Raw genomic sequence first — 27615 nt, forward strand, 5'->3', positions numbered from 1 at the left:
GGTCACCAAGGTACATTTTGTCACTTCAGGCTTGCCTGTGGTTTCTCCTCTAGAGTGTCTATTTTAGAAAAGCAACCCAAGAAGTGGTTTGCAGTAGGTAGTAGCATCAGACATATCTGACACCTCAGCCACTGAACATTCAAAGTTTTCTCAACAACATGAAGCTGTATGTTCTTCATCCCAGCTTGTTTTTTCACCAAGGTGATTTATAGCTTGCTCCATCCCTCCTACTCTAGTTTCAAAAGGAAGCACATATAGAAAATGTAATTCTTAACAAACTGAATCAGAGAAAGTGAATGGCAATTTGCACTCACTTTGTACATTACTGACCTCTTTCCTGCGAAGAATATTGATTTATAATCAGGATTTGTACATGCGTGGCTCATTAGACCACTGTCTCACTAGGATATTCTCTGCACATTATGTTAAGACAGCATTCAAAATGTCAAAAAACCCCACCCCATTACTTAATACATTTTATCTTCAACATGGCAAGTGAACTTATTTTAAGGATACCCCTGCCTTTTAACAGTATTGAATACTCCCACGTATTTTCCACAGTGGTGATCTTTATTTTATTAAACTAGTGAATGGGAATAGGAACAAAAGAACTTCTAGCTCAGTACATTTCCTTTTCAGCTAGGGCATTTTACCTGCTGACATGGCTATTAAGTATTTGCCAAGAACTTGAACACTTATACATCAGCAGAAACAAGCAAAATTCAGCCATTAAAAGCACCTTGGACAATCAGGAAAATCACGTAAGTAAATGCACAAGTTCCTGGAAAGGGTAGGGGTGGGAGGAGCATAGCACACACCAAAAGCATTCTTTCTACATAGAAATAGTCACATACAGGTGGAAAGAAGAAGCATCACCTTGGTCAGCAAATGAGAAGGCTTTCCTGCAATGTTTCTCAGAAGGAGGGAGGTTTCCCTGTCCAAATAGGAGTGCTTGTGCAGAAAGAAAGAGAAAGAACATAAGTCAAAAGGAGTCAGTATAGTAATTTTATAGCGTCTTGATTACAGAAGCAGAGTTTAAGGAAAAAAAAAACGTCATCACTTTATTTCCCTCCCATAAAAATGTGAACATTCTCAAATATTACAAGCCTAACACACTAATACAAAAGCGGTTGCGTTAATAGAGGACACTATTTTAATCTTCCCCTGTATACAATGTCACAGAACAGAATTAAGAAAGTTTTGCTTACCTGCTACTGGTTTCTTTTCTGCAAGAGACAACTTATTTTTAAAGACATTTAGAAGTATAAAAGTAAGAAAACATGCACTTATAATGCTTTTTAAAATCCTGTCCAGTCTTCTAAAACTGAACATTCTACTTCCATTACACAAATATAAAGCCACTGAAAACTGGTCATCCTGGACACAAGGAACTGGTTTCACACTTTCTGCACTGGCTGCTGCTTCCATAGTTAAAGAAAAAAAAAAGATGTTACTGTAATAATAATCCAAATCTGACTTACAATTAATTTTTCCCTTTTTTTTTAAAAAAAAAAGGACTCAAGTCTTTCTTCTCTCGTACAGTCCAAATTATATAAACCAAGAAGTTAGAAACGAATCCACGTATTTCTCTTGGAAGAGGAATTAGCAGAAAATATATTTTAATCTGTTTAAAAATGAAAAGCAACCTTTTGAGGACTTCTCAAAAGGCAAAAATCAGTTAATGACAGTTAACAGTGTTTATCTTCTCCAGCATCTGCTACAGAGGAACAACAAAACCATTAACCCACAGGAATTTGCAGAACCACATAGTCACAAGTCTGCTAAGGAAATCAGGCTAATACTGTGGCACTTAACAGAGCATTAAGCATATCTCCTGTGTACCACCACTGTACTGCAAATTCTGTCCCATGTGGCTGCATCTGTCTCAGCTCTATTTGTGTCAGTTGGCACAATGCTATAACAGAACAAGGTATGACAACTAAGGAGACTACTATAGTCTTGTTTAATAATTAGTAGCACAGAACCCCTGTCTCTTCTTCAGAGCCACAAAAAGATATAGTCTCCTGAAAAAAATGAAGGGACTATGTCTACGACTTCATGCAAGGCAATATCAAATAGTTTGCCTGCAGGGGGAGTTTACCAAATAGTGGGATGAGTAATTAAGGATCTCTAGCAGGCTTTAAAAGTTACAGCTCAGAGAAGACTCCACACAGCACCTGAAGTAAAACCTAGGCTCCAGCCCAAGCCCCACCTGGCACTTAATCACTAGTATAAACACAGGTTATGCTACAGACTAAATACAGAATTTTCTGCCTGCAGATTAATTACCATCTGTGTCTATATGTTTTATAAGCACAGCAGTGCTGCCTATTGACATTATTTTCACACCTCAAGCACACACTGATTACAGCTTTGTGATGCAGGACCTGGTATAATTAAAGAGTCTCATGCATTGTTTACAATCATACAGAATTCCCAGGTTAGACTTCCTGACATACATAATCATATCATTTGGGACTAATGAACTAACACATTCTGCTTTTTCTACATACACAGGATTTCCAGCAGCTCCAACAATACTTAAGAAAGGCTATCATTTAAAGAACAGTTTGTTTACTTGGCCTGAGAAAGGCAGATGCAATGCTAACATTGCTGTTGAATAATACAGCTTTGTTTAATGTGAAGGCAGACTAACCCTCTTTTTATGATTTCTACGAGGTGCATTTTCAGTCTGAGTTGTATCCTTTTCTACACAGAAGCCCTAACTTTACACAAAGTCAGTTTCGCATGGTCTCATTACAACATATTACTACAGAACTGGAATAAATTGGTTGTCTCAATCCAAAGCTCAAAAATGTACGTAAAAATCCAAAGACAAGTTCAAGGAAATTATTTTAAAGAGTTTCTTGACAGAGTCTTTGTCAGACATCAAGGACTTCAATTAATATGCATCGCTTTTGCTTGGTGAATGGAGCAACTGCAGTAGAAAGAACATTTATAGCCTCTTCCTTAGGGTTTAGTCACCACCTCTCCTTAGTCTATCAGTCAACAATAGTGTCAGGATAAAGAGGGGATACTGAATCTCTCCTTCAAGGAAATACTATTTGCTGGATAATACTTCTCCTACAGAGAAGCTCAAGGCAGACCATTTAACCTTCTTCCTATCATTGGTCATTTTGGTTGCTGCTGTCTTGCATTTAAGTTCCATGAAACTTTTCGCCACTAAGGAAAATTTATTCTATCTAGAAATGGTAATGCCAAAGATTTCTTACAAAAAAGTAACCACTGGGGACTTTGCTAATACTACTTTCCAGACCTGCAACAAAGTATGAAAAGAGATAACCACAGGAAAGTTATTCTGGAAATCAAGAAAGATGGCATTTCATGGGAACAGGTGTTGGCAACTAAAACACCAAGTAACAGTGTGATGACAACTACCTATGTGAATCTGACCTGGAGAGACAAGTCTAGAAACAGGGAGGCAAGAGTTCTTTGCCAGACACCTTTTTGTGAATGGCTCCTTCCTACTGCATAACTCATTCTGCAGTACTGCAGATAACCAGAAGTAGAATGAACAGAAGTAGCAGAGCAACAGGAAATCCCAAGTTCTAGGATTCATAGCTTGGCTAAACAACAACTATGTGCACATAACATTTTAAAAATATTTGACCTGCACAAACCATTAGAGAAAGCAAAAACTAAGTTTCATTTTAGAGCAACGTGTTGTTCTCTCACAGTCCACAGTTTTAAAGCATTTAATCTATTTCAAAGGAAAGACTTCAGCTCAGACATCAAGCTTTGAGGTGAATAGATGTTGCCCTTCAATACAGGCTCCTAGGAATATTCCATTGTTCATGGGAAGATAAATATTTTGTTATTTTTTCTTAAGATGCTACAATTAACTTGGACCACACAGAGGATCTAAATAGCCCACTCTTCCTTTCTACTTCTGGAGTTCAAATATATATTAAAGCTCTGACAATATAAATGCCTGACCTTTCCAAATAAATTAACCTACTTTTCTACCCCAAGTACTTTTCCAGACTAAAGATAACACCAATGAACTCTAAGAAAAGAAAAACAAAATGTTAACTACTCCTAGGTAGACTTTTCTAGTCTTCCACCATGAAAAGCATCTGTGGTCCTTCCACCTGCTCCCATCACAACAAGAACTTATGCCCTGGCAACAAGTCACTACCCCAATGCATCATCTTAGGTTCGTTGCTTCCACAGTACAAGGCCTTAATTTCTCATAATGGGTATTTCAATTTTTTAAAATTGTCACGCAACCAGAATATTAAAATATCCTTGGAAGGTAAAAGTAATTTGATACATCATGAAAGTCTAAAACTTTGACAAAAGCTTCAGAAAAGGCAAAAGTCTGCAGTTCTCTATACTAAGCATGAATTTATACAAGAACTAGGCTGTAACAGTGTTGGAAGACTATTTAATTGTAGCATTCACTAAAACACTCAGTGAAGCTTATTCAACATGAGTAACAGGAGTCTGATTTATAATGCGTGCACAGTCCAAAGCTAGCTAATCCTTTACTTCTACTAGGTTTTTTTAAAGCTGTGTTTATGTACAGGATAGCTTTCTCTATAAAATCCAGCCATCAGTTGCAGCCACACCTTTTCATATGTTTTTGTATAAAATTACTAATGCAAATGCAGTGCAAATGAAAAAGCTTCCTAAAGTTATTTCCACTATAGGTAGAAAAAATTCACATAACAGGCATTAGCAGATATTAAAATTTTCTACTAAAAGGGGATCTATAAAATCACTCCGTCAGTAAAAGAATGTGAAGACCAACACTTATACTTTGATATTTTAAATTATGAATGCAGAGCCAGACTCCACTTAGGATTCCCATTTAATCTAAGAACACCACTGCTCAGGCAGAACTCAAAATGCCATCGCCTGGTGAGCATCCAGGAAGGGAAATGTGATAGGGCTTTAAGAGGATTCTTAAGAGGCAATAAGAAAAATTTTTCTCCTTGTCAAATCATCAAATCATGTAATTTGCTCTTCCACAGAAACTGTTTAAGTGAAGAATCTGTTGATATAAACTGTGCTACAAGACTTTACAACAGTAACACTGGACAAGACATAACACTAGCCATGCTGGTGACTGAACCTCACTAAATTTATTTCTTTATGATCTTCAGAAAATACTCTTCCTTCCCTTAAAAAAGCAAATATGAAGCCTACCATCCGGTATTGAATGCGTTTGCAACTTCTTTTCATGCCAAAATAGATTCTTTTGGGGACAATTTTTACACAATACATAAAAAGCTATTCAGTTATGTTTTAGTGCTTCTTCATAATACAGAGCAGACTCTGAACTAAGTTTCAGAAACTCAATTTACTTCAAAGGACCTGGAGAGAGAAAAAAATAGTGAAAAGACTTGTTTTTAACTCCTTTTATTTTATTTATTTATTTTAACTCCTTTTATACAAGAAGTGTGAGCAGACATGGCAGTGATGACTTCTTGCATTAAAAAATGGTATATGATGATCAAAATGTCAGAACTAACAAAAAAGTATGTAAATAAGCACACTAATGTCTCCATAACGAACTTTAGCTGGTATAGATAGTCACTACACATAAAAATAGATTTCAGTAACATTAATATTAACATTTAGAAGCTCTAGATGCTGTTAGGATCATGTGTAGTTCATTCAGCAGAGAGAGTTAGCCTTGATGTTTATAAAAACATGGAATATAGTCTTGTTCCAAATTATACTTCGGACTTCAAAGATCTTCTATATCCTTTCTTTGAAGGCAGGAATGTAACATCCATTATCTTCAGGCCTAAATATCAAAAGTTCATGGACCAGCTGTTGAATATTGCATTTCAGTGTTTTCAGAGAACTCAACACAACAGCCCTCTTAAATACAAAGTAGCTGCTTATGCCAGAAAGTTTTTTCAATGCTGAAACATTTTTATACCCATCACCAACCCTACATCTACAAAATACGTTTGCTAAACATGATAGAATAGATGGTCTACCAGGAAAATAAAAATACCTTTCAGATTTTCAGAATATAATTGGTTGCATTATACTAAATGACAATTTTAGTATTGGCCAAAAGCTCAATATTTTCTCCCCTATTATACTTGTCAGTTCCTTTATGAAAAGTTCAGTGGGTTGTTTTAATTCTTGGGGTTCTGAAGTCTTAGGATGAAAACCAGTTTCAAAAAAAGAAATTCCAAACAAACAAAAACCCCACCCACAACCCCCCCCCCCAAAAAAAACCCCAAACAAACAAAAACACAAACCAAAAACCCCACAAACCTACAAAACCCCAACCCAAATCTGAAATTATTTCTAAACTAACACTGAATTACTGAGCATAGTAGTATTTTTTTTCCAGAGAGTAACTGATGGTTAGATTTTAAGAAGATACTTTCAGAAGAGGTGATAAACTAAGCTGTCTAGCTAGGTTCTGAAGGATGCAGGCTGTGTAGCCATCTTGCAGCTGTAGCAGGCCATCAGTTCACATGCTATACGCATTGCCTCATTTCTTCAATTCTACTAGCACATTTTTGCAAAACCTTGACAGTCCCATTCATATCAAACATCCATTTTCTTGTTACATACCTGATTATCACTTAGTACAGAAATGGGACAAATTTAGAAAGATTCAATCTCATTGCTAAGAGGCAGAGTTGTATCTAATTCCTCTGATTTTGAGGTAAGGGCTTTGAATACACACATGCAGGGTTTAAAAACAGTACAATACCGTATGAAAGGTGCCAAACACGTTCTTCACACTGTCAATTTACAAATAATGAACAAAAACTGTGTGGGAAGTGTAAGAAATAGATGACCTGGCAATCTTCTAAGGTATTTTATCTTATTGTTCTAATGCCTTAAATATGTTAAATAGGAAAATTCCTTCCTGGTTAAATATTTATTATCTGTAGGTTCAAAGACATCATTCACTCAGAATATAATGGAATAGCTTACATCAGTACATAAAAAAAACAGACAATGACAAGACACTGAGGACTTGCGTACATAAGTATCTTGCAACATTTCTTGCAAAACTCTTAACAATTTAACATTAACACACATATCTAATTAAACCAGCTGATGGCACTCTTGTGCCACTATTTTGGATTTGATATGACTGTTGAGAAACACTACAAAAATATTTTTAAAAGCCTCCTTCTGTCCCTAAGAAAATAAAATGAGGGAAACTGAGTAAGCAGTGTCCAATAGAGAGCTATATGCTTGCAAACCTTTGATGAAAGGATATACTACCCTAGGTTGCATTTCAGCTACATCAGTACGTTGAATTCTTTGGACTCCAGCTTAAAGAATTAGAATCCACGATTTTCAAAAGAGAACTCAAGAATTAAACACAGTATAAGCATAATTTTTGTAATTTTGTCCCAAAAGAGGACAAAGACGGGAAAGGAGAACTGAAATTTTTCTTTGCAAACTCAATATATTCATATGAAACATATAAAAGCATACAATATGAAATTATGAACCTCTATTTAAAAAAAAAAAAAATCCATTTTCTGCTTTCCTTAGCAATGGGAGTTCTTTAGCCTGGAAAAGAGGAGGCTTGGGGAGACCTTATCACTCTACAACTACCTGAAAGGAGGTTGTAGCAAGATGGGGGTCAATCTCTTCTCCCAAGTAACAGGTGATAGGATGAGAGGAAATGGTGTCAAGTTGTGCCAGGGGAGGTTTAGATTGGATAGCAGGAAAAAGTTCTTCACTGAAAGGGTTGTCAAGCATCAGAACAAGCTGCCCAGGGAAGCAGTTGAGTCACCACCCCCAGTGGTATTTAAGAGACATGTAGATGTGGTGCTCAAGGACGTGGTTTAGCAGTGGACTTGGCAGTGCTCAGTTTACTGTTGGACTCAATGACCTTAAAGGTATTTCCTAACTGAAATGATTCTATGATTCTGTTCTATGATTCTATGACTGCCAAGAGCAATCATGCTTCAGAAAAACACTAAAGTGTATTTTAAGTAGCCGTGCCCAATTAGTAACTAGAAAATAGGCAACGATCAACTTAAGACTAAAAAGCTTGACTGTAATGATATACATGGTTACCTTACCGCATGGTAGGGATACCAGTGAATTAAACTGAAGTCACTAGGGTGATTTTTCTGTTGCAGGCAGATCAACATAACTATTGACATAAACAGACGCCATATAAACATACCATAATAACTTACAGGAGTCAATTCAGTTTCCTCTTCTGGAAAGTTAATGGGATGCTTGGAGTGATTCATGGGATGTCCCATGGAAACCGTACAAATGTAGGAAAATGGGGAGGGAAGGATGCAAAATGGAAAGAAGGGAAAGAGAGGGAGGAGAAAGAAAGGCTTTATTATCGCTCAGAAGAGGGAAGAAAGAAGCAGTGATGACAATTAACTTAAGCAAAGGAAACAAAACTAGATTAAGAAGTTGCAGTGTCCCTCATCTAAATTTCTTAGGGACAAATGATCAATGACTTGGAGACAAGAGAAGATTCAGACTCTCTCCTATGGGAAGGGGGAAGGAGACAGGATACAAATACAGTTTTGACCAAAGTAAGAGTGGGAACAGCAAATAATCTCAGATTAAAGTACTGCAGTAAAACATTTGCAGGCACACACAACAAACTTTTTCTACCTTTGCTGAAACAAATCCGAAAATAAACCCAGGTAACCCTCTCTTTGCACAACCACTTCCTCACTAGGCCAACAACTCAGAGTTAAATTATCTAAACATTACAAACAAAAAAAAAATCCAAACATGTTGTCACTTTACACAAGCTTATCTGCTTCCCAAGTCAGTTCCTCCATACCGGTAAATAACATAATACACTCAGGTGACCATTACTAAATACATACAAGAAGAATGTCCATTTAGTAGAGATTTTTCTTATTTCCAGTTGGTCATACTATTTTAGATCTCTGAGTGCCCTCATACTCTAATTCATTTAAAAAGAAATGAAGACGAGGTATTTCTGTATTTCCATAATCTTCAGTAAGGGAAGGTGCCTGGGGAAGCATTTGTGGCTCAGGACAAAATATTCATGGTAGTGACAAGCTTCTTAGTGTGAAGTTGTTAAGGGAACAAAAAATTTAAGATTATGCTACTAAAAAGTGAAGTGTCTAAGATTTCCAGTGTGTCATCCAACACTTGTTCCTTTTCCTTCAAAGGTATTTTTTTTCAGGCATGTTAATTTTGATAACTGAGTTACACAGTTAAGGTTTGACAGATGCAAAAGGGGTTACAGTTTATTCTTATCGAAACCCCAGAAAAGGAAAATAAACACTTAGAAACTGAAGTAGCAGCATTAGATAACAGAGCTGCCTGATACTTCCACATACAAGATGTTTTTTCAGTTGCCTATAAAAATTTTGCCAAGCTATAACTACTAAGACAGAAATTTTCGATGACAGGTTACTGTTATAGGATGATCACTACCCATTTACATTAGAGGAAGTATTTCCAAGAGAGAAAAGGAAGGTGCATCTCATTTAAAATATAGATGTTTTTAAAGACCTCTCCACATCTGACCATGAAATAGATTATTGGCAGGGGCATCCTCAAAGTCTTGCTTTGTGTTGTCCAATGGGAAGCTACCCAAATTCATCTGAGCATAAACCTTTAGAATTAAAATTGTAATCCATAAAGTCTCAGTAAAGTCTCAGTGAAGTCTGGAGCATACAATTTAAAAAACCTCAAGGCTGCTTCCTCTCACAGAGCACTGCCCAGCCTTTCAACTGGACTGCACACTACAAACATTGAACAAAAGATTAGCCAAGTTTGAGAATGCTTGGGTCCATGGTGGGAGGGTACAGCAGCCTACCTGAAATTGCAATGCCTGGATGCTGCAGAGCATATTGGAGCCAGACATGGGAAGTGAGAATCTGGAGCCATGAATCTGTGTTCCCAAGTGGCCAATCCTCCTCCTTGAACTCATGCAACTCTATTTCACTGCAGGCAACTGGAATTTCCTGACTCTATGTGTTCAACTTTGCAACTTAAAAAAGAACACCAAAACCCACAAAACCAAAAACCAACAACCACCCCCTAAAAAGAACACCAAACAAACCTACACAAAACCAACTGAAAGAAACACAACACCACACAGTTAGGACTGGAAAGGGAAAAAACACAAACCACAAAACAACCCCAACAACCAAACCTAGCCCCCCCAAAAAATCCCATATTAACTCACAGCAAGTATTTCTTAACTACTAGCGATGCTTATAACTTCATGCCAGTTATAGCAATTATAGTCTAAATCTATTGAAATTTGCTGCAATTTAAGAAACATGTCCATGGATATTTCAAATTAAGAAACTTCTGCACCTGTGTATAACTTGTGCACAGTGTATAAGGTGCACTATTCACTAGTACATGCACCTCCCAGGTCAGGTTGCGATGACTCCCTGTCAAACACAAGTTCCTTGAGATGCAGCAGGACAAAAAGGATTGTAAAAGCTAGTAAACATTTCAGTTCAAGCTTAGTTTCACGACTGGTTTTAAGAAATTTAAGACTAAACTGCCACAAGAAAGAGGCATTCTTGACCCCAGCCATGTGCCCTCACATCTCTCTTGTGTGGACAGCAGTGATTTTGACCATGCAGTCCAGTGGATCAATGAACAATTAATTCAGAAGGCTTATTTTTCAGGGAGACCACAAGCTGATCCAAATCACAAGGCAGCTGCACAAACACTGGCGCAAATACAAGACGGGGCAAGATTGCCCAATTCAGCAGTAGCATGGACCTAAATTAGCATAAAGCAAACCTGAAATCCAAATAAAGTTTGTCTGCATGAAGGAGGTTTTAAGCAGTGGAATTTTCCCAAAAGAAATACAAACATAACAGGAAAAAATAAGATGGACTATAATTCCATGGAAAATGGTTTTCTGATCTGTCCAAAAAGAGATGCATTAAATCGAAGACTGAAAGAAGAAAGGGGGGGGGGGAAACCACCCAAACTTTAGTAAGGTTAATTCACGTGTAACCACATTAGAGAAAGAATATCAGATACTTCATCCTTTAAAGGGTTCTACCTGCAGCACAAAAAACAAGACATCAAAGCACCTAAGAAACCTAAGGAATAAAAGTACACATAGCTGGAATTGGTTTTGTTTGAATCTGCTGCCTTTTACACTAAGTAGTAACTCTATTAAGTAACATTTGCTTATATATCTGTGGACTTCTAATCTATGAATCAGGCCTAAATAAATTACTATCATCATCAAATTATCCAAAGATCAATCACTAGAAAAGAACTGGTATACACAGCTGGAGTTAAAAGTCACAAATCTACCCTTTTGTGGGTAGCAGATAAGCCATATGAAAAAAATTTAACCTGCTTTCATAAAGCAAACCACTAATGTGGATGGTCTAAAAATCTTGAATAACTTCTGCAAACATGAGACTAGTAAACATCCAACACAGGAAACTGTAACCAAGGGTATAAGTTTGGTTATCTAGAAATGAAGACTTTTCTTTGTATTTGCAGACAACTTTCATTACACTGCAACAGACTGAACACTAACCAGCACATGTGAAACTGACACAGCTAAAAGGCCAGTTGTCAGTTGTTTCTTCAGAACATGAAGGCTTACTTTTTGGGTTTAAATTCCTTTACAAACCTGATAAACCCTAGTTTTCACCCTGCAAGTTAGAATTATATGCAACTGATGAAAACTGCATAAATTCTTTCTCCTCTTAAGAGTTTAATGTTCCACAATTGGCTGCTGTGTTCTTAATTTTTGTCATCTGTTCTAAATTTGATTTTTTGGCAACCTGAAGTACGGACAAACAACTAATTTGTTGCTAATTTCCTACAGATGTATTTCTCTTCCCTAATTTAATTAGACGTTGCAGAAAAAAAAGTAGAGGAGTTTGTCTTGGTTTTAAATGGACTGATGCATCTTCAAATAAATTGGCTGCTCTAAAAGCCCCATTAATTAATCACAACCTGTACAGTGATATCTTCACTGAAAACAGCAACCAAAGCATAAAACTCCCTGCAGTGCTTTTGACAAAAGTTGGTAACATCATAAGGCAAGAATTCTAATTTCTCAAGTCCGGTCTAGTGGCTTGGTCCAAGACTACTTCTTCCAAGAGGTATGTTGTGTAGATTTACTTGGTCATTGATCTACGGTATTTTGTCTCTTGCAGAAGAATCTAATAAGAGTTACAGCCTCTGAGCAACCATTTTCTTAGCTTGTCTGTATTAATGATATATTTTTTTCCTCAATAAATCCTATCATAAACACAAGTATTCTTCTAAAGTGCTGTGAAACCAGCATGAAAGCAGTGAGATTTATTTTAAGATGTGGTTACTTGCACAGCACCCAATTCAAACTGTCTTCTACAACTGATGAAGTCTGTGATGGCGACTTCACTAATCAGTGCATGTAGAGAGAGAGAAGGGGAAGCTAAAAGGATAAAAAAAGGTCACTGGACTGCAGAGTTTCCATCAGCAACAGCAGCTGTTCTACTGTTAACATTCCTAATCAAAACAGCACATGTACATGCACACACAGAAGTCTAACCATTTTAAGAGGGTACCAGCTCACCTTCTTTTCTTGTAATAAGCAACAGCCTACTGCAACTGGGAAGTGAAGGCTGATCAGTCTGAACTGTGTGCCTTCATCTTAAAAAGTCAGTACATTTTGGAGAGTAGAAACCATCAAGTGTTTGGTATCTCCCGAAGATCACAATGGAAGAAAGGCCAAACACACTGCAGACAAATTTTAACAGATATAGCATGACTTCACTGGAGACAGTCATCTCACTACTGCCACATGCAAGGGGCTACCAAGAACGTTCCTGAAGAAGCAGTTTTAACTGCAGAAAAAATGCATTTGGAATAGCAGGGTTGGAGTCATTCAGTTGCTCGTCCACAAAAGACTCCAACATCACAGAACAATGAGAAAGAACAGCATTTAGAAATAGACAATGTCTTTAGCCTTCATACTTAAGGTAACAAAATATACCATAACTGTAATTTTTGAGTTGATACCAGCTTTGCCAGCCAGCTGTGTCAAACGTGACATGTTTTATACTGTCCATTTTCCTGTTCTTTCCAGGGAGGGAACTTTTAAGCTTATACATCAGTGTGAGGCACAGTCAACAGGCAATCTCAGAAGATAAATATATTCTTACATGTTTTAAGGTTCCAGATACACTTTAATCAGCGACCTCCCATGTGTAAAAACATTACAGGGTAAATTTTAAATCCATGGCTATGACGTAAGTCAGATACACTGGTCAGAGAATCAAGATTTACTACAAATCAAGATTTATTACAAGGATAATGCTTAGGTTCTCATTTTTCTTTCACCTTTTTTAAAATCTATATACCCCAATTTTTAAAACCTACCACTCCATGCATGCACAATAATTTAGATTTTCAGAACATCTCCCTTGGATTACAATTCAAAACGCTTACAAAAAAATAAAATCCCTTCCCATCATTTGCTTTACAGATTCTATAAGTATAATGTGAAAAAAAGTGCAGGTGCTAGTTTTACAGGCACTGGGTTCTAGTGCATGATATGATGAAAACTGTTTTACTCTCTTGTATAAACTTCATGATGAATAGCCAAGCACATTTGATTACCAAAATACATAGGAACGGATTGTCTTTCACAGACTGATATGTTTATCTTGGAGAATGTTTTGAAAGCCTCCAAAAATCTGGCAAGTGAAGAGTCATTTTACATGTATTTCAAGACCATTTGAAAACTGGATGGCTCACGCTTCTTATGCCAACAAAATCGGAAGCCAAACTAATGTTTCAGGATGATAAATATGCACCATTTTCCTTTACTGTTGACTTATTAAAAATACTTTGTGACTAATAATTGGAAAAAGAAAGAGGAAGAGATGGTCTAATTGTGTTTCAAATTAAGTCTTTCCATTGACTATTTTCAGCTTAGAAAAATGGTAACTGGAAACACTCCAGAATACCTTTTGTCTACAAAACTAAGGACATAATAGAACTAGCAGAAAATTAATTTAATTTTTTTAGAAGTCTTTAGAAGAAACACAAAACAAATGGCTGTCATGCCTTGTTTGTTGCACATCTGTGACTACTCTCACAAATCAGAGACTAACATCCTTTGCATCTGCTAACCACACAAAACATGGAACATAAGGAAAAATACTCAAACCTTAAGCCCCCAGAATACAAGAACCAATAACATTCTATTCCTCTAAGAGCTAAAATAGACCACAACTGTTCTTTAAATCACTTACAAATAATATGTGAGGTTCAGCAATCCAACTCTATTTTAAGACACTGTTGCCTACCTAAGACCATCTATATTATGGGTTGATTTCTCTGCATATAGAAGCATTTAACTGCATTTTCATACAATGTAACATTTAGTAATCACACATAAAATATGACCCAAAATAATCTTTAATGGGTAGAAAAGCTTCTGCATTATACCACAGTGTAGCAAGTATTATTTTAGTGACACGTCTTTACAAGAACTAAAGCAAAATTGCTAAGGAACACAAACTTCGTCTTTCCTTATGCCCACTTCAAGTTTTCCACTTTACCCCAACAGGAGTTATTAGCCAATACAGATTTGTCTATGTGAGCTGAGCTTACATTACCACTATTACTGTCGTGCCCCCAAAGCTCCCTTGGTAACATTTCTTTCAGGTAAAACATTTACTCTATACTGCTGCCTTCTCTGCCAAGTGCAGGGAAGAACCTGTAGTTTTAATGCACTGGTAGTGCCCTGTCATGATTTTCACACATGTATGATTCTCATACATCAAGTCTAAAACTATAATGAATTTAAGTAAAAGCTTAAAAAAAATCATGTAGCATTGCCAACTGCTAAATTATGCATTATCTTCGTAGATAAGTCAGAATCTCTCAGCTGTGCAAACTGGGTTACAGACATAAAAAACCCCATCGTGGGGGCAGGGAGGAGGTGATGCTGTTCTGTGCCAGACCAGATGGCACACTTCAAAGTGATCTGCAACCTCTTCAGTGAGTATATGCAGGGCAGTAACAACGACTGTCCGTGAACGGACCCTTTCACCAATCAGACGTCACCAGCCACATGAGCACGATCACCACAGTTCTCTATTCTCTCCCCGCTACTTTCTTCTCCTATTGCTCTATCACAGCTCACTGAAAATAGAGACAGTTTCTTGGCAGCAGAGAGACCAAAGGAAGAAGGAAAAAAGATAGTATGGGTGGGTGGAGGGGACAAGTTAGTCATATAGTCATCACTTCCCCTACCTTTAACTCATGCTATTACATCACTCATTCAGTCTACATTCAGGTGAAGTATCCCACAGGCAGAAACCAAGATTTAAAGTGTATGCCTCTCATTACACAACTAAAAGCACAGAAGACAAAATGTAACATACCAATTTAAGGAAGAATACTGTTCAAGCAAGGATTTGGGAAATAATTTTGTGAAAGACAAGCTTCAATCCAGCAAAAATTACAGGTGGTTGAGGTGGGGTGAAACAACTTTTCTTATTCAGGAATGCTTAGAGGAGACTGAAGACAAAAGCATACGTGCAGACAAACAACACTTAGTACCACCAAGACAAGATCTCAAGACTACAAGGCAATACTCTTTGAAGACATTTAGGTTCATAGTGTCCAAAGAGATACTGTTAAGCAAAGGGAGAAAAATTCAACAAATCATAATGACAACTAATAAAACTATGATTTCAGACAACCCAGGAAATTTCAGTCAAGTCTCCTGAAGGTGGCAGAGACAAATTCAGAATGAGAACAACAAGGATGGTCCTGGCCAATAGGACCACCGTGAGTTATAATCTGTCATGATGTTGATATATCTTCAACCCCAGGGAGTTCCTACAGCACAGACTGCTAGGAGGAAGAGGAAGATGATGACACCAAAGTGCCTGTCCAATTCTCAGGCAAAGAGGCTTGAATAAACCATTACCACCAGTGGGTATACTCCTGCTTTGCCTTCCAGCCTCCAGATCTTGGCTAAAATCCCTGTACCGCACATCAGCACACATCAGACCCCTCTGGGCCTCTGCAATTTACGCAAATCAGACAGAATGAGACCCAGAATAGAAGTGGCAAGTTCTGGTCGGTTACGTACCAGTAAGTGCCAAAGCTGGGACAAGGGAGGAGATGAGACAGTGTAAATAAGAGCTTTGGGGAAGGAAGGAAGGCAGGCAGGAATATAGAAAGGGAAGCCATATCCTCTCATTTTTGGTGGCTGTGAAACTGCAGTCTCTTTCCATAACATTTGTCACTATATCAGTCAAACTATAGGTACCTTCAATGGGCCAGTGCATGGCCGTTCATTTACAGGATTTCCCTACATTTCCAGGTCAGAGAGCTCTTAAAAAATTAATTCTGCTGTGCATTTAAGATAGATTACTACAAAGCTTAATTTCCTTTTTCAGACAAGCATTTTCTCCTATCAAAACAGTCTTCCATTTTACTTAGTTTTATTAAAAACACAACAGCATAACATTAAGTTGTGGAAGAAGGATGACTTTTTAAATTCCCTATACTGCCTCGAGAGGACAGAAAGGATCGGTCAAAAGGGCAGAGCTGCCAAGTCACTGACCTCTTTTGTAAGAGCCATAGCGGCAAAGAAAAATTTTAAAGGTCAGATGAACTACACACAGTCTCAAGGAAGACAGGCAACAAGAGCTAACTTAAAGCACTATGAGAATAACGAATCACAAAACAGATCTGCTACGGCCATGAAGTAGTAGCCTCTCCCAATTTCTGCATAAATACCAGGGTGGGGTGTGTGTGTTTCCTACATGGGCACTAGGTCTTATTCAAAGGCTGCTTCCTCAGAGAGATGTCCTGCATTGGAAACAGCACCAGTGAGTCAACTGTGGGTGGGAGAGTAGAATTCAGCCCTACTAGGAAAAGGTATTTTGTTTCACAACCTAGCCATGAAGATTAATAAACCCCTAAACGGTAGTTTTCAGGCACTAAAGGAATGAAAAAGAAAATAAACTCCTTTGTTGGTACTCAATGATTCTACCAAAGAATTCTTGGGTTTCTGCCCATTTATAAGGTGAATTTCATTTAAAAACCACCACCATAGAATCTGTCACAAACTCCAAACAAATGTGATTTTCCCCTTTTCTGTTCAGTAGTTATGAGAAAAAAAAGAAGTTGCTTCACAGTAAAAAGTCCCATCCCATCACATAACAGTTTTAATACTGAAGAGCTGAATACTAATTGGGAAAAATGTCTCAGAGTTGAGCACCTTTCTCAGGCTACTGAAATTTAAAAGAACGGATAGAATAAAAATAAAGCAGCACTGTTAATGAGTGCAGAGGTTTCTGGTCTCGAGAGCAGAATTCTGCTCTCAAATTACCAACACTTGCTGGTTACCTCCTTCAAAGGAATCATTCTTATCAACTTATCTAGGCAGAGAAACAATAGCCACATTCTTATAAGAAGTAATCACTGGGTTTACACAGGCAGCTCTTAAATGTCTTTGAGAAAAGCTTTTGGGGGTGATTTTGAGCCTTGCAGTCAGTGCTTAAGAGCTCAGAAAGCAACTGAGAAAGCAACCACAACACTCAAAGCAATATAGATTAGCTTCCTGTGAAGACAAAGCAACTTCTTGACATCTGTCTCTTGATTCACCAACATCAAGTTACTTAAATACAGCAGGTGGTTTGCTGATTACTCATGCCATGTAAAGAATTGAAAATCTGGGACACAAGATGGGCAATCTTACTGACACCTCAAACCTATCATTCCTGAAGTAAGACAGGCTAAGATCTAGAGATACACCTGCAAAATCAACTGCAGAAGATATCCTGCATTTTTAAAAATTAAGAAATTCAAAATTCAAGTTTTCCCTTGTACTATGCAAGTTACAGAAGTGATTAATTCAAGCAAATAATCTTTTTAGCCTGAGGAGGGACAAAAACGCAATACTGCCTAACTTTCTACATTTTAAAAAATTATGTCAGCACAAATAACAGTCAGGGTTCCAAAAAACCAAAAATAAGCCCTGTCATACCAAAGAAAATGATTGACAAACAAACAACAACACAGTCAATGATTACCACAGGCTGGCTCCAACACTTAGGTCTACAGCAATAATGCAGAGATTTGCATTTTAACTTTCCAAAGATAAAAGGACACAGTTCTGTCTACACCTGTTTTGCTTCACTCAATACAAATCTCCAATAAAAATATACTGAACTTGAACTTTTTATACAAAAAGTTTACCTAAACTGTCACTCATTCATCTCTCACCATTTCAAAGAAAGATTTAAATTTAAGTGTGACCTTGATGAGTTGATCATTAGACTGACAAGCCTGCATCACGCTTTATATCAGATGAACTTTTGCTGCAGATGGATAGAGGTATGCTTTCAGCACAGCTCATTGAAATTAGTGTTAATTATTGATTAGAATAAACTCAGCTTGTTCCAGTTTTCCCCCATAAAAGACAACATGCATATTAGTACAACTGACTTTTGAACAGGGCAGATTTCTGTTTCAGAGAATATTTCTGTAAGACAGCTCCTAGTTTAAAGTCCCTAAATTCACCAAAATATTCTCCCCATTTCCTCACCAGCACTTTCAATGTTCCCCAAACTGGCTGTGCTCTTACAGAAAAGTCTGATTAAGTAATGCCAAGGCACCAAAATCCCAGATGAACATCTACTAATGTTGTATCCCAGCCCAGTTGGTTTTCTGTTGCTTGAAAGAGTTCTCCATGTCATGCATTAAAGAAGAATATTAAGTAGCAGCAAAATAACTGGTATAGAATAGCTCCAGATAGGTACTCAAACTGCTCCTTGTGTTTCAGGTATTAAGTGTACTGTAACAGGACTATAGTCTTGTCAGCTGTACTTCTTTTTTCCACAGCTGTGTACACTCCTCAGATTTAAATCAAAAGCAATATATGAGATTTACTTAGAAGAAAAACATTACCTATAAAAGATTAAAATCCATGACTGGCTTAGGAGGAGGAAAAGATGGGGAAAGCCCTTAAAAAAAATACACGTTCATTAAAAAGATTCCTTGCAGACAGACACAAAAACAGAGAAAGTAGCCAGAGCATGTGCAGTCCATGCAAAAGCAATCTTAATCTTTAATCAACCCCACTGTAATGAAGATGTTTAGCTAGCAGTTGTTTAGCTAGCGGGGGCGGGGGAACACCACCACCACCACACCAAACAGTTTGAAGAAAAAAAATAACAACCAAACCCAAACTTTGAATTAATGACACACTACCTCAGTGACTGGTTGCCCCTGTGATGTCAAGTCCAGTTCCTGAGGTCTTGTCACCTTATCAATATCCAAGGAGTCCATGCTGGAAGCTGCAGAGGTTATGCTGGAGCGGGAGGAGTTACTGATTGAGCGCACCTCAGCATCACTCACTGTGCCAGCAGATGCTGTCCTCCTGTGCTGAGCAGTAACTACTGGCTTGGTGTCTTCTGCAACAGACTGTTGGGCTGCCTCATCCATGCTCAAAGAGGCCTTCTCTAACTGTGCAGTGATGTCATCCAAAGACACGTTGGCATGTGATGGTTTAGTCACCTTACCAGATGAGGAGGATAATCCTTTCATGCTGCTGTGCTTAGCAGAAGGTCGGCTAGCAGATGGTTTCTGAGCTTTAGATTCTGTGGCAAGGCGTTTGACTGCAGCATTGTTTGCTGAATGAGACCCAATGCTGCTGAGCTCCTGCTCTATGGAACAGAGATCAGCCATGAGGGCATCTAGATCCACAGTCTCCCCTTGATTCAGGGCTTCTGCAACAAACAAGAGGTTTCAGTATGTGCAGAGTTACTTCATTTGTCTGGGCAACTCTTCACATTGTGTTATCAAATTTAACAGTCAGGGTAAGGGAGCAAAGGAAGCTATATTTTCTTTTCCCCACCTATATTGCAAAAATCTGTGCTCACTGCTAAGCACAAATTTATTTGCACTACTACTCTTGACTGGTCTAAGAGCAATTAAAAAAACCCACAAAACTATTTAGGTTAATACATTTGCTGACAGAAGAATCTATGAATGTTCAGATTACAGATGAAAAGTTTAAACTGCTGTCCTGTGAACAGAATCTAAATATATATTTGTATAATATCATGCCTCAAGTTTTCAAAAAAGTGTAGGTGTTTTGCTAAGCATTTTCTGCTGAAGCAATGCAAGGTATGTGACACTGCTTTAAGAAACCCACAAAATACTATACACATAGTCGAGCCCTTAAATTAAGGCTTCCTGTATTACAACCAGGGGAAGCTATTTTAAGACAAGGAAAAACATGATTTTTGTTTAATGTGAATGCATTCTGTAACTATTTTCCTGCATCCTGTCCCATAAAGCAAGATGCACTTTCTTCCCATTTAACAGATACACATAAATTCATTCTTTCATGAGACCAGATCCCAGAACATGTATTTCTGAACAAACACTGGACTACAATTCTCAGACACTACATGCTGTAAAAGACACTGCTTTAGGATACTAAAAATTCTGTGCTATCAGAAAGCAATGACTTCAGCAAACATGTTCTCACTTCAGCTAGAAGTGTATTTAAATGCTCTTATATTTTACAATGTTCTCATTTGTGACACAGTTTTTTTTCCTAAACTAATATTTGAGGGGATAAATGATTCAACAAACCATTCAAATTGTACATGGAGAAGCGATATGAGAAGTTGGCAAGATTGGTTTCCTGACGGAGAGGTGATCTCTTCACTGGTGCCACAGGCTTGTCTGTATCCAAACTCTGAAATAGAAGAGTTTGACAAAGAATTAGACAAGCAAGTCTTCAAGATGAATGAAAATTCATTTTCTCTAAGGTAAATTTTTCTGGCATTAAAAAAACACATCTTTTTCAGGCTTTAGACTGAAAATATATGTCACCATGCCACAGAGATCTAGCTTCAGATACTTAATGGAGAAAAGATGTTAAACACATTCTGGATTTTTTAGAATCAAAAGGACAGAAGCATATTCCAAATGCATTTTTAAGTGGTGTTGCATACTAGCTAACTTTGAAACACAGACAGCTGGCTTACCTGTAACAACTTCTCTGCAAATTGCAGAAGTATCTAAACACATTCAAACCGTGGCACCTTCTCTAAGAAATGCATCATTAGCTTATGAGCATAATCATGGCATAAGCAGACAAACGCATTCAATGAAGAATTCTGTTTTATTAAAAGGGATTTTAAATTGGCTAAATTCAGACATTTTTCTCAATAAGCCTTTCCTGTGAAAAATGTTAAATTGTGAAAGCAAACCCCAGCCAGTTTACATAGGATAAGGTTTTTTAGAAAAATATATGTTAAAAAAAAAAAGAGACAAGACATCTTACTATGCAATACATTGAATTGTTATGTTACGAAGGCTAGTACGGGCATAATATTATAATAAATACCAGCATTTTTGTAAGTAGCAAGCAGTAGGGCATTGTGATCCAACTGGTGACCCAAGAGGTACACAACAGGGTCCAGAGCTGCTGTCCTTGGAGTGCCAAGTGTTACATGGGAAATCTAGCTCGACAGGCTCGCAGAGGGTTTGAATTTAAGTAACGCCTGCACTGATAAAGCTTTCCTGAAGACATGCTTGCCTGAAAGAAGCATCTTCTAGGTCTAACATAACAGTTTCTCACCTAAGCTTTTTATTTCCATTTTCTACCTCTTACTCAAGCCCATTAAAAACCGAACTTACTGGTTTTTCCCTTAATATTTATTTTTACTGAACTCCCTTCTCTCCTCTCTTTGGCTTGAACTTTTTTTAAAAATCACCTTATTAGGAAGTCAATCATCACTTAATGGGAAGCCAGTTATGCAGCACTGTCTTCCATCAGGTGAAAAAAACCTCACCTCTAGTACCTCTGATGGAGCTTACATCTTGTCCCACACAGAATAGCTGCAAGAAAAAAAAAAACTAAAACCCCAACCTCATAATAAAAAATATCTATCTGTAACCCGAGAGGCAGCAGTGAAACCGGACACAGAAGAGGCAAGTTAGGGCTCATTCCTTCAAACTGAGCCCATAGACTGCCACAAAATATTTCCTGTAAAGCAAATGTATTCTGGTTAAAAGCATCCAAAATGTGTTTTACTAAGTTTAATAATAATAAAGTTATTTCACATCCTTGGAAACGCATGTGATATGCTCTCACTATTTTTAGAGCACATTCTCCATAACACATTATGATGCTAAACTACCAGATTGGAGAACTGCTGAAAACTGCAACAGCACCAAAAGCTTACTTCTGAATGATCATGAGAAGCAAGGTAAGATTTCCTTCATTTAACCTGCACCATAGAGCAGGATAAATGTTAATGCACTCTGCATCAGTGCCAAATACGGCTCACATGTGCTGCAAATTTTGTGACTATTTTATTAGACCAACAGTTAAAGAGGGCAAAGTGAATTCAAATGTTCTCATGGGCATCTTAACAATTACAAATCTTTTAAAAAGCACTTCCATCTGGAAACGAATCCGGGTCTTACTTTCAATCCCCCTCTCCCCCCAAATAAACATTTAGGAAATCTAAAAAGAAAGTTAAAGTTCAAGGAACTCAGAGACAAAAAAATCCCCTTTCCTCCCACTGCTCTTTGGGACCAGTTATAAAAAGTAACAAATGCTGAGACTACAGGAGAATGCACTTTGGAGCTCATTAGCGCTAATCACCCCCTTTTATTGGGACAGCTGCATCAAGACATGATCACTGTCCAAACCAACTGAGACACAACTAACTGCATTAACTTGTTTATACAAAACCATGAGGTCATTCAAAGTTTTGGGGGAAATGTAATTTCTCAGTAGTTGCAAAAGACAGAAGGGCAACTGTCAGGCTATGCTGCAGACTGTGCTGTACAACAGCATGTGTGTAAGAAACAAATCACATGGGTCCTCCCCTTAACTATTTGTTAGTAGGTTTTATGAATTTTGCATGAATCAGCACACAAATTGAGACATCACGATAAAGTCTGTATTGTCAATAGTGTACCTGTAAAGCCCAAATAAAGTATGCTTATATTTCTAGGCTGCTCATACCTGAAAAAATGGGGCATAGAACAAAAGGCCAAAGACCAATTACCCGTTGTGCTCCTCTGTGAAGATCCTCACTCAAGGTAATTTACAGAGCCATGCTTTCAAAACGGTTCCCACTTATTAAAAATCCTTCAAAGGAAGTTAAAAAAAGCCAACAAGAATTACATTATACAGATTTATTTCACACTGTCTTCCATTCACCTCAAAAGGCAGGATTCTCTGTTGTCCTGCACACACAAGTTCTGGAAAAAAAAAAAATTTCCCCTAGAGTGCTACCTACATTTAGGTCTTGCAGGCAGAAATTTAACCAGAAAATAACAGAGATGAGCCTGAACTTTAAATGCTGTCACAAAATTAGCTAAATTTTCCTTCGGTCTTTGCGTAAGATGAAGATGAGAAAAGCTGCCTCTTCTCTAGGCTACTGAAACTTGAGGTATCGTATCTTTGCTTAAATCTACGTGACAAAGAGGGAGATGAAATGCATTATTCAGGAGGGCCAGCTCACATGGCTGAAAAAAACACAGGAGGCAGTCACAGAGAAACGGCCTACCACCCCATGAGTCTGGCATACCAGGCAAAATACAAGACCTACTTGTGAATCAAAGGAAAAGCACTAGACAGAACAAAGTGCCAAAAGATGTCCTATCAGCTGCCTCTCTGATGCAGGAAGAGTACTCTGGAATAATGGTTAGTCCTCTACAGTTTATCAGGGAACCCTACCGTGTCATCAGGGGCAACATTCACAGTTTCTTGTTCCTTACTGCTATTGAGGTGCAAGAAATAAATGCTGTCACAGCTGGACAATGTCCAACCATATGTTTGGAGATACAGCCTACCTCTGGCCAGGTAGAGTCAGTGTTTCTCTACATATGTGAGGACAAAATACCAATTCCATAGTTGTCAGGATGAATTATACCCTTTGGGAAAGGTCAAGCTAAATTAATTTCACAGCTTTGATATGGGGAAAACAAGCCAATTTAGAAACCTTTAAAGGGTACTGAGCTGGTCACATGCTACAGTCTACCTTGCTGCAAGTGGCAGTTCTAAGTAGTTAGCATCCAACTGAAAAGAAACATTTAATACTTATAACGAATTATTCTGTGAGATGAGTGAAAACTCCCTAACCTGTGTGAGTTTGTCAAGTTCCCCCAGCCAGGCCCCAAACATCTTGTCCAGATCCTGATCTTCCTTATCGCTGTCTTCTTCTGCACCATGGTCAAGTTCTTCATCTGATAATTGCTCCATCTGAAAAAAGCAAAAGTTTGATACTCAAAATTGTATCAGTGTAAGCAAACTGATGTCAGCTACTAAGTTTCTGAAACAGTGTTCTGAAGTCAAAGCACATGTCTGTCCATAAGCTTTATAAAATTGCATACATTCACTGTTTATTATACTGCTCACAAGTAAAGAATTAGTGTGAAAGCTGCAATGGATAATTACAAAGCCATTCTTGCAGCTCACTTTTGTCAGAATCATGCAGAAAAAGATGAAGAACAGAGTCCGCAATATTTGATACACCATCAGGAATTATTTCATGCTAGCCTTGCACGTGCATTCATTGCCAGCTATTGCTGGCAAAGTCTACTGATGTTACATTACAAAAATTCAACTCTTGTCCAAGGAATTCAGCTGACCACAGTTAAGCAACACCATTCAACCACAGGAAGTGCAGTCTCACTGCACTGCAAATAGCTGACTCCACATATCTGTAAACAAAAATGCTTAAACAGGCCACAGAGAATGCCAGCGATACATCCCATGAGACTGTTTAAATCTTGGACACTGTCCAGATTGCTTCAGTGATACTACACAATTTTTACCCAACAAAGAAACTCCTCTCTGGAAGCAAAGAGTCACCATTACAGCTATCAGACCCTCCTTCATTCAACAAATTTGAATGACGAAGATAAAAACTTAATGTTCTCCAAAAGTTATGTTATGACCTCAAAGGAAATTCATCTGATGTTAAATAAGCCTCTATTCTCTTCCCCAAACATGTCCCCCAAGTCCCTTATATGGAGCTAAGACACACATGCCTTCCTAAGTACATCCACACTGTTAAACCCAGGATCTGTTTTAGAATGAAAATTTACATACTTGGGGGGAAAACAACACAGGCAATAATTTGGGAGTGCTCAGGCACTACAGAAGAGTAAATGAAGTAAATATGCTACAGGATGTACATGAGAGACATGAGAACAGATTGCCACCAAAAGCTACACAAAAAACTCATGGCGTGCTGCACAGCTTGATTTGGTCAAATCATGGGCTAGATAGTCATTTGCTACATAGCTTTCAGAAAGCACCAGATTACATTTTGTAGATTTAAAAGCAAACCTTCTAAATGCTAGTCTTCAGGAAAAGACAAATCTTGGTCTGAAAGACAACACAGTGTTGCAGAGTTTAACCAATGAGATGTTACAAAAGATGATAATGGTGATCACAGAGAAAAACTGTTCAATCATGTTTTGACTTTATATGACAACAGTTCCATGAAAAAAACCTCCATGATTTAAAAATAGCTTTTCCTTCTATTTATATATTGTTTATATTTCATTTTACCTTGATAAAATAATCAGGGAACAGGAGACTTACAGGTGATCTACAATTCTAAGGTCAGCAGAAGCCATTGCCTCCCACAGATGCATGACCCTGCCATCCAGCTGCTCTAGGCAAAGCCACTTCAGTCTCCTACTGAGATTTTACTTTTGTGGGAAAGCGCAGTGCAGCTGCTTAACCTTAAAAAAGGCAATAATATTAAAGCTAACCTGGCATAGCATACTGTACCGAGCAAACACTGAACAGATTATATTCACCATCTGAATCTCATTTCTTCCAACATTTGTTTTGAGTCCTGCAAAGTACTTCTAGCACTCCAGGGAAGGGAATGAAACCCTTCCTAAAAATCTAAAAGTGATGCTGAAATCCAAAAAAAATGCCAATAAGCTTATGTAATCGAGCTGCATCCTACTACCAAGACTGCACCAGTTTATGTTCTATAAGTCAGGCATGCCTCCCCCTGCAAGATTCCTGTTTGTGACGTCACGTGAAACCTCTCCCACATACAGAAATGGAGACAGCAGGGTAGCACTAACTCGTACTCTGCCTGAACTTTTGCAAAACAAACAGAAGCTGGATTCCACTTTCACACCCCTTCAAAGCTTTGCTTTACTACTCCTTAGGCTTTTATGTGGACCAGAAATACTGTAAATTGAAGACAAAACACATACTTAAGTTGACGTGGTCAAACTGCTGTAACACTGTTCACATTGGACAAGCTAGCATTTCTCAATGTCTTGATACACTGGAAGCATTTTTATTTGAAGGCTAAGGGAAGCTATTAAAAGTGTGCCTTAGGAAATCTGACTATGAACTGGTAAATGAAATAAATGGAAACTGTGATATAAAACAGACAGAGCTCAGTATTTACAGTTACCTTACACTGCTAGCCTTCCCCTCTTTGAGCTGTTTTTGCCACTTACCCTACGGTTAGACAGGAGTTGTTTTGCAGTGCATTCATTCTATGGCACTGTTCATAACTCATCCTTTCATTGAGAGAGAAGCTTGTTCTTTTTACTAATATTTCTGAGGATCTAAGCTGTGGAAAGAAACCCGCATTCTCAATTTCCCATAAACTGTTGCTTTAGCTATTTTAACTTGGCATCAGAAACACTGCTTTAGTTCCAGTTACTCTGAAGACAGAATTAGCAGCCTAAAGAAAACTTCTACAAGTAAAGTACTGTTGTGTCAGCCAGTCTGGCACTAAACCCTGCAGTATTTGCCAGCTCCTTGTAGTCCCCACCCAAGCTTCCTAACGTCAGCTGCATTTCCTATGAGCCTGTCAACGTTTGCTTGCAAAAGGCACACAGAAGATAGTGTCTCACTTAAGAAACAGCTAATATTAACTTGTTAGTTCTGAAAAAGGGATCTCTCTTAGCACAAGCTCCATTACTAGGAGACATCTCAAAGGACATCAATTAAAGGATTAATTCAATAAATTAAAGCAGAGACAAGATGCTCAGATAACAGTATCTGAACTTTTTAACATAAGAACTCAAAACAGCTGCGATGCATACTCTTTTGTTACTAAAAAGCTTGAAATTTTCCTATTTACAGACATTTTCTTTCTCGCTGTTGTCAATCACAGCAAACATGCACCATACTTCGGCAAATCATCACCTAACTGGGAGTTATCACACCTTCCTAAGAATATGACATTTTTATTTACAAGACGACAAGTGGTCTAAGTTTTAAGGGGGTGGAGTTGGTTTTTTTGTGTTTTGTTGTTTTGTTTTTGTTTTTAAAGGAGTCACTAAGAACCAAGTTAGATCTAAGAAATGGAAAAGGAATAACTGTTCTAGTGTGACACCATGAAGTAAGCCACTTAAACTCTGCTATCCTGCAAATGGTTTAGGAATGTAAGTAGTTGTTGCATCTGCTTAGCTCATACCAGGTGAAGTGCCAAAGTAATTTTAGGATTCAAGTTATTTTTTCAATACTTCACCTTCTATTCTGTCCAAGTGTATGCCAGAATAGAACTTAATGAAAATGAGCAGCATCATTCTGGGATACCTAGATAATGTACAATGATGGTATAGTCTTCCATATGCAAGTAAGGCTTCCTGCATTAAAGTGCAGTC

General features: G+C 37.8%; 1 protein-coding gene across 8 annotated transcripts in view; it reads right to left on the bottom strand.

Moving 5' to 3' along the window:
* The window catches only part of RAPH1 (Ras association (RalGDS/AF-6) and pleckstrin homology domains 1), a 103898-nt gene that overhangs the window by 34790 nt on the left and 41493 nt on the right, over nt 1-27615 (bottom strand). For 7 of the 8 annotated variants that reach the window (XM_075093689.1, XM_075093687.1, XM_075093693.1 and 4 more), the window contains 4 exons: nt 24101-24220; nt 20587-20692; nt 19195-19712; nt 877-951 (listed from right to left, as the gene is read on the bottom strand). In XM_075093689.1, coding sequence (XP_074949790.1) covers nt 877-951; nt 19195-19712; nt 20587-20692; nt 24101-24220 — 819 coding nt within the window. The remainder of the gene's footprint in view (nt 1-876; nt 952-19194; nt 19713-20586; nt 20693-24100; nt 24221-27615) is intronic. The other variant, XM_075093692.1, reaches the window with a different exon arrangement.

This window comes from Phalacrocorax aristotelis, chromosome 5 (genome assembly GCF_949628215.1).
Source record: "Phalacrocorax aristotelis chromosome 5, bGulAri2.1, whole genome shotgun sequence".
NCBI classification, from domain to species: domain Eukaryota; kingdom Metazoa; phylum Chordata; class Aves; order Suliformes; family Phalacrocoracidae; genus Phalacrocorax; species Phalacrocorax aristotelis.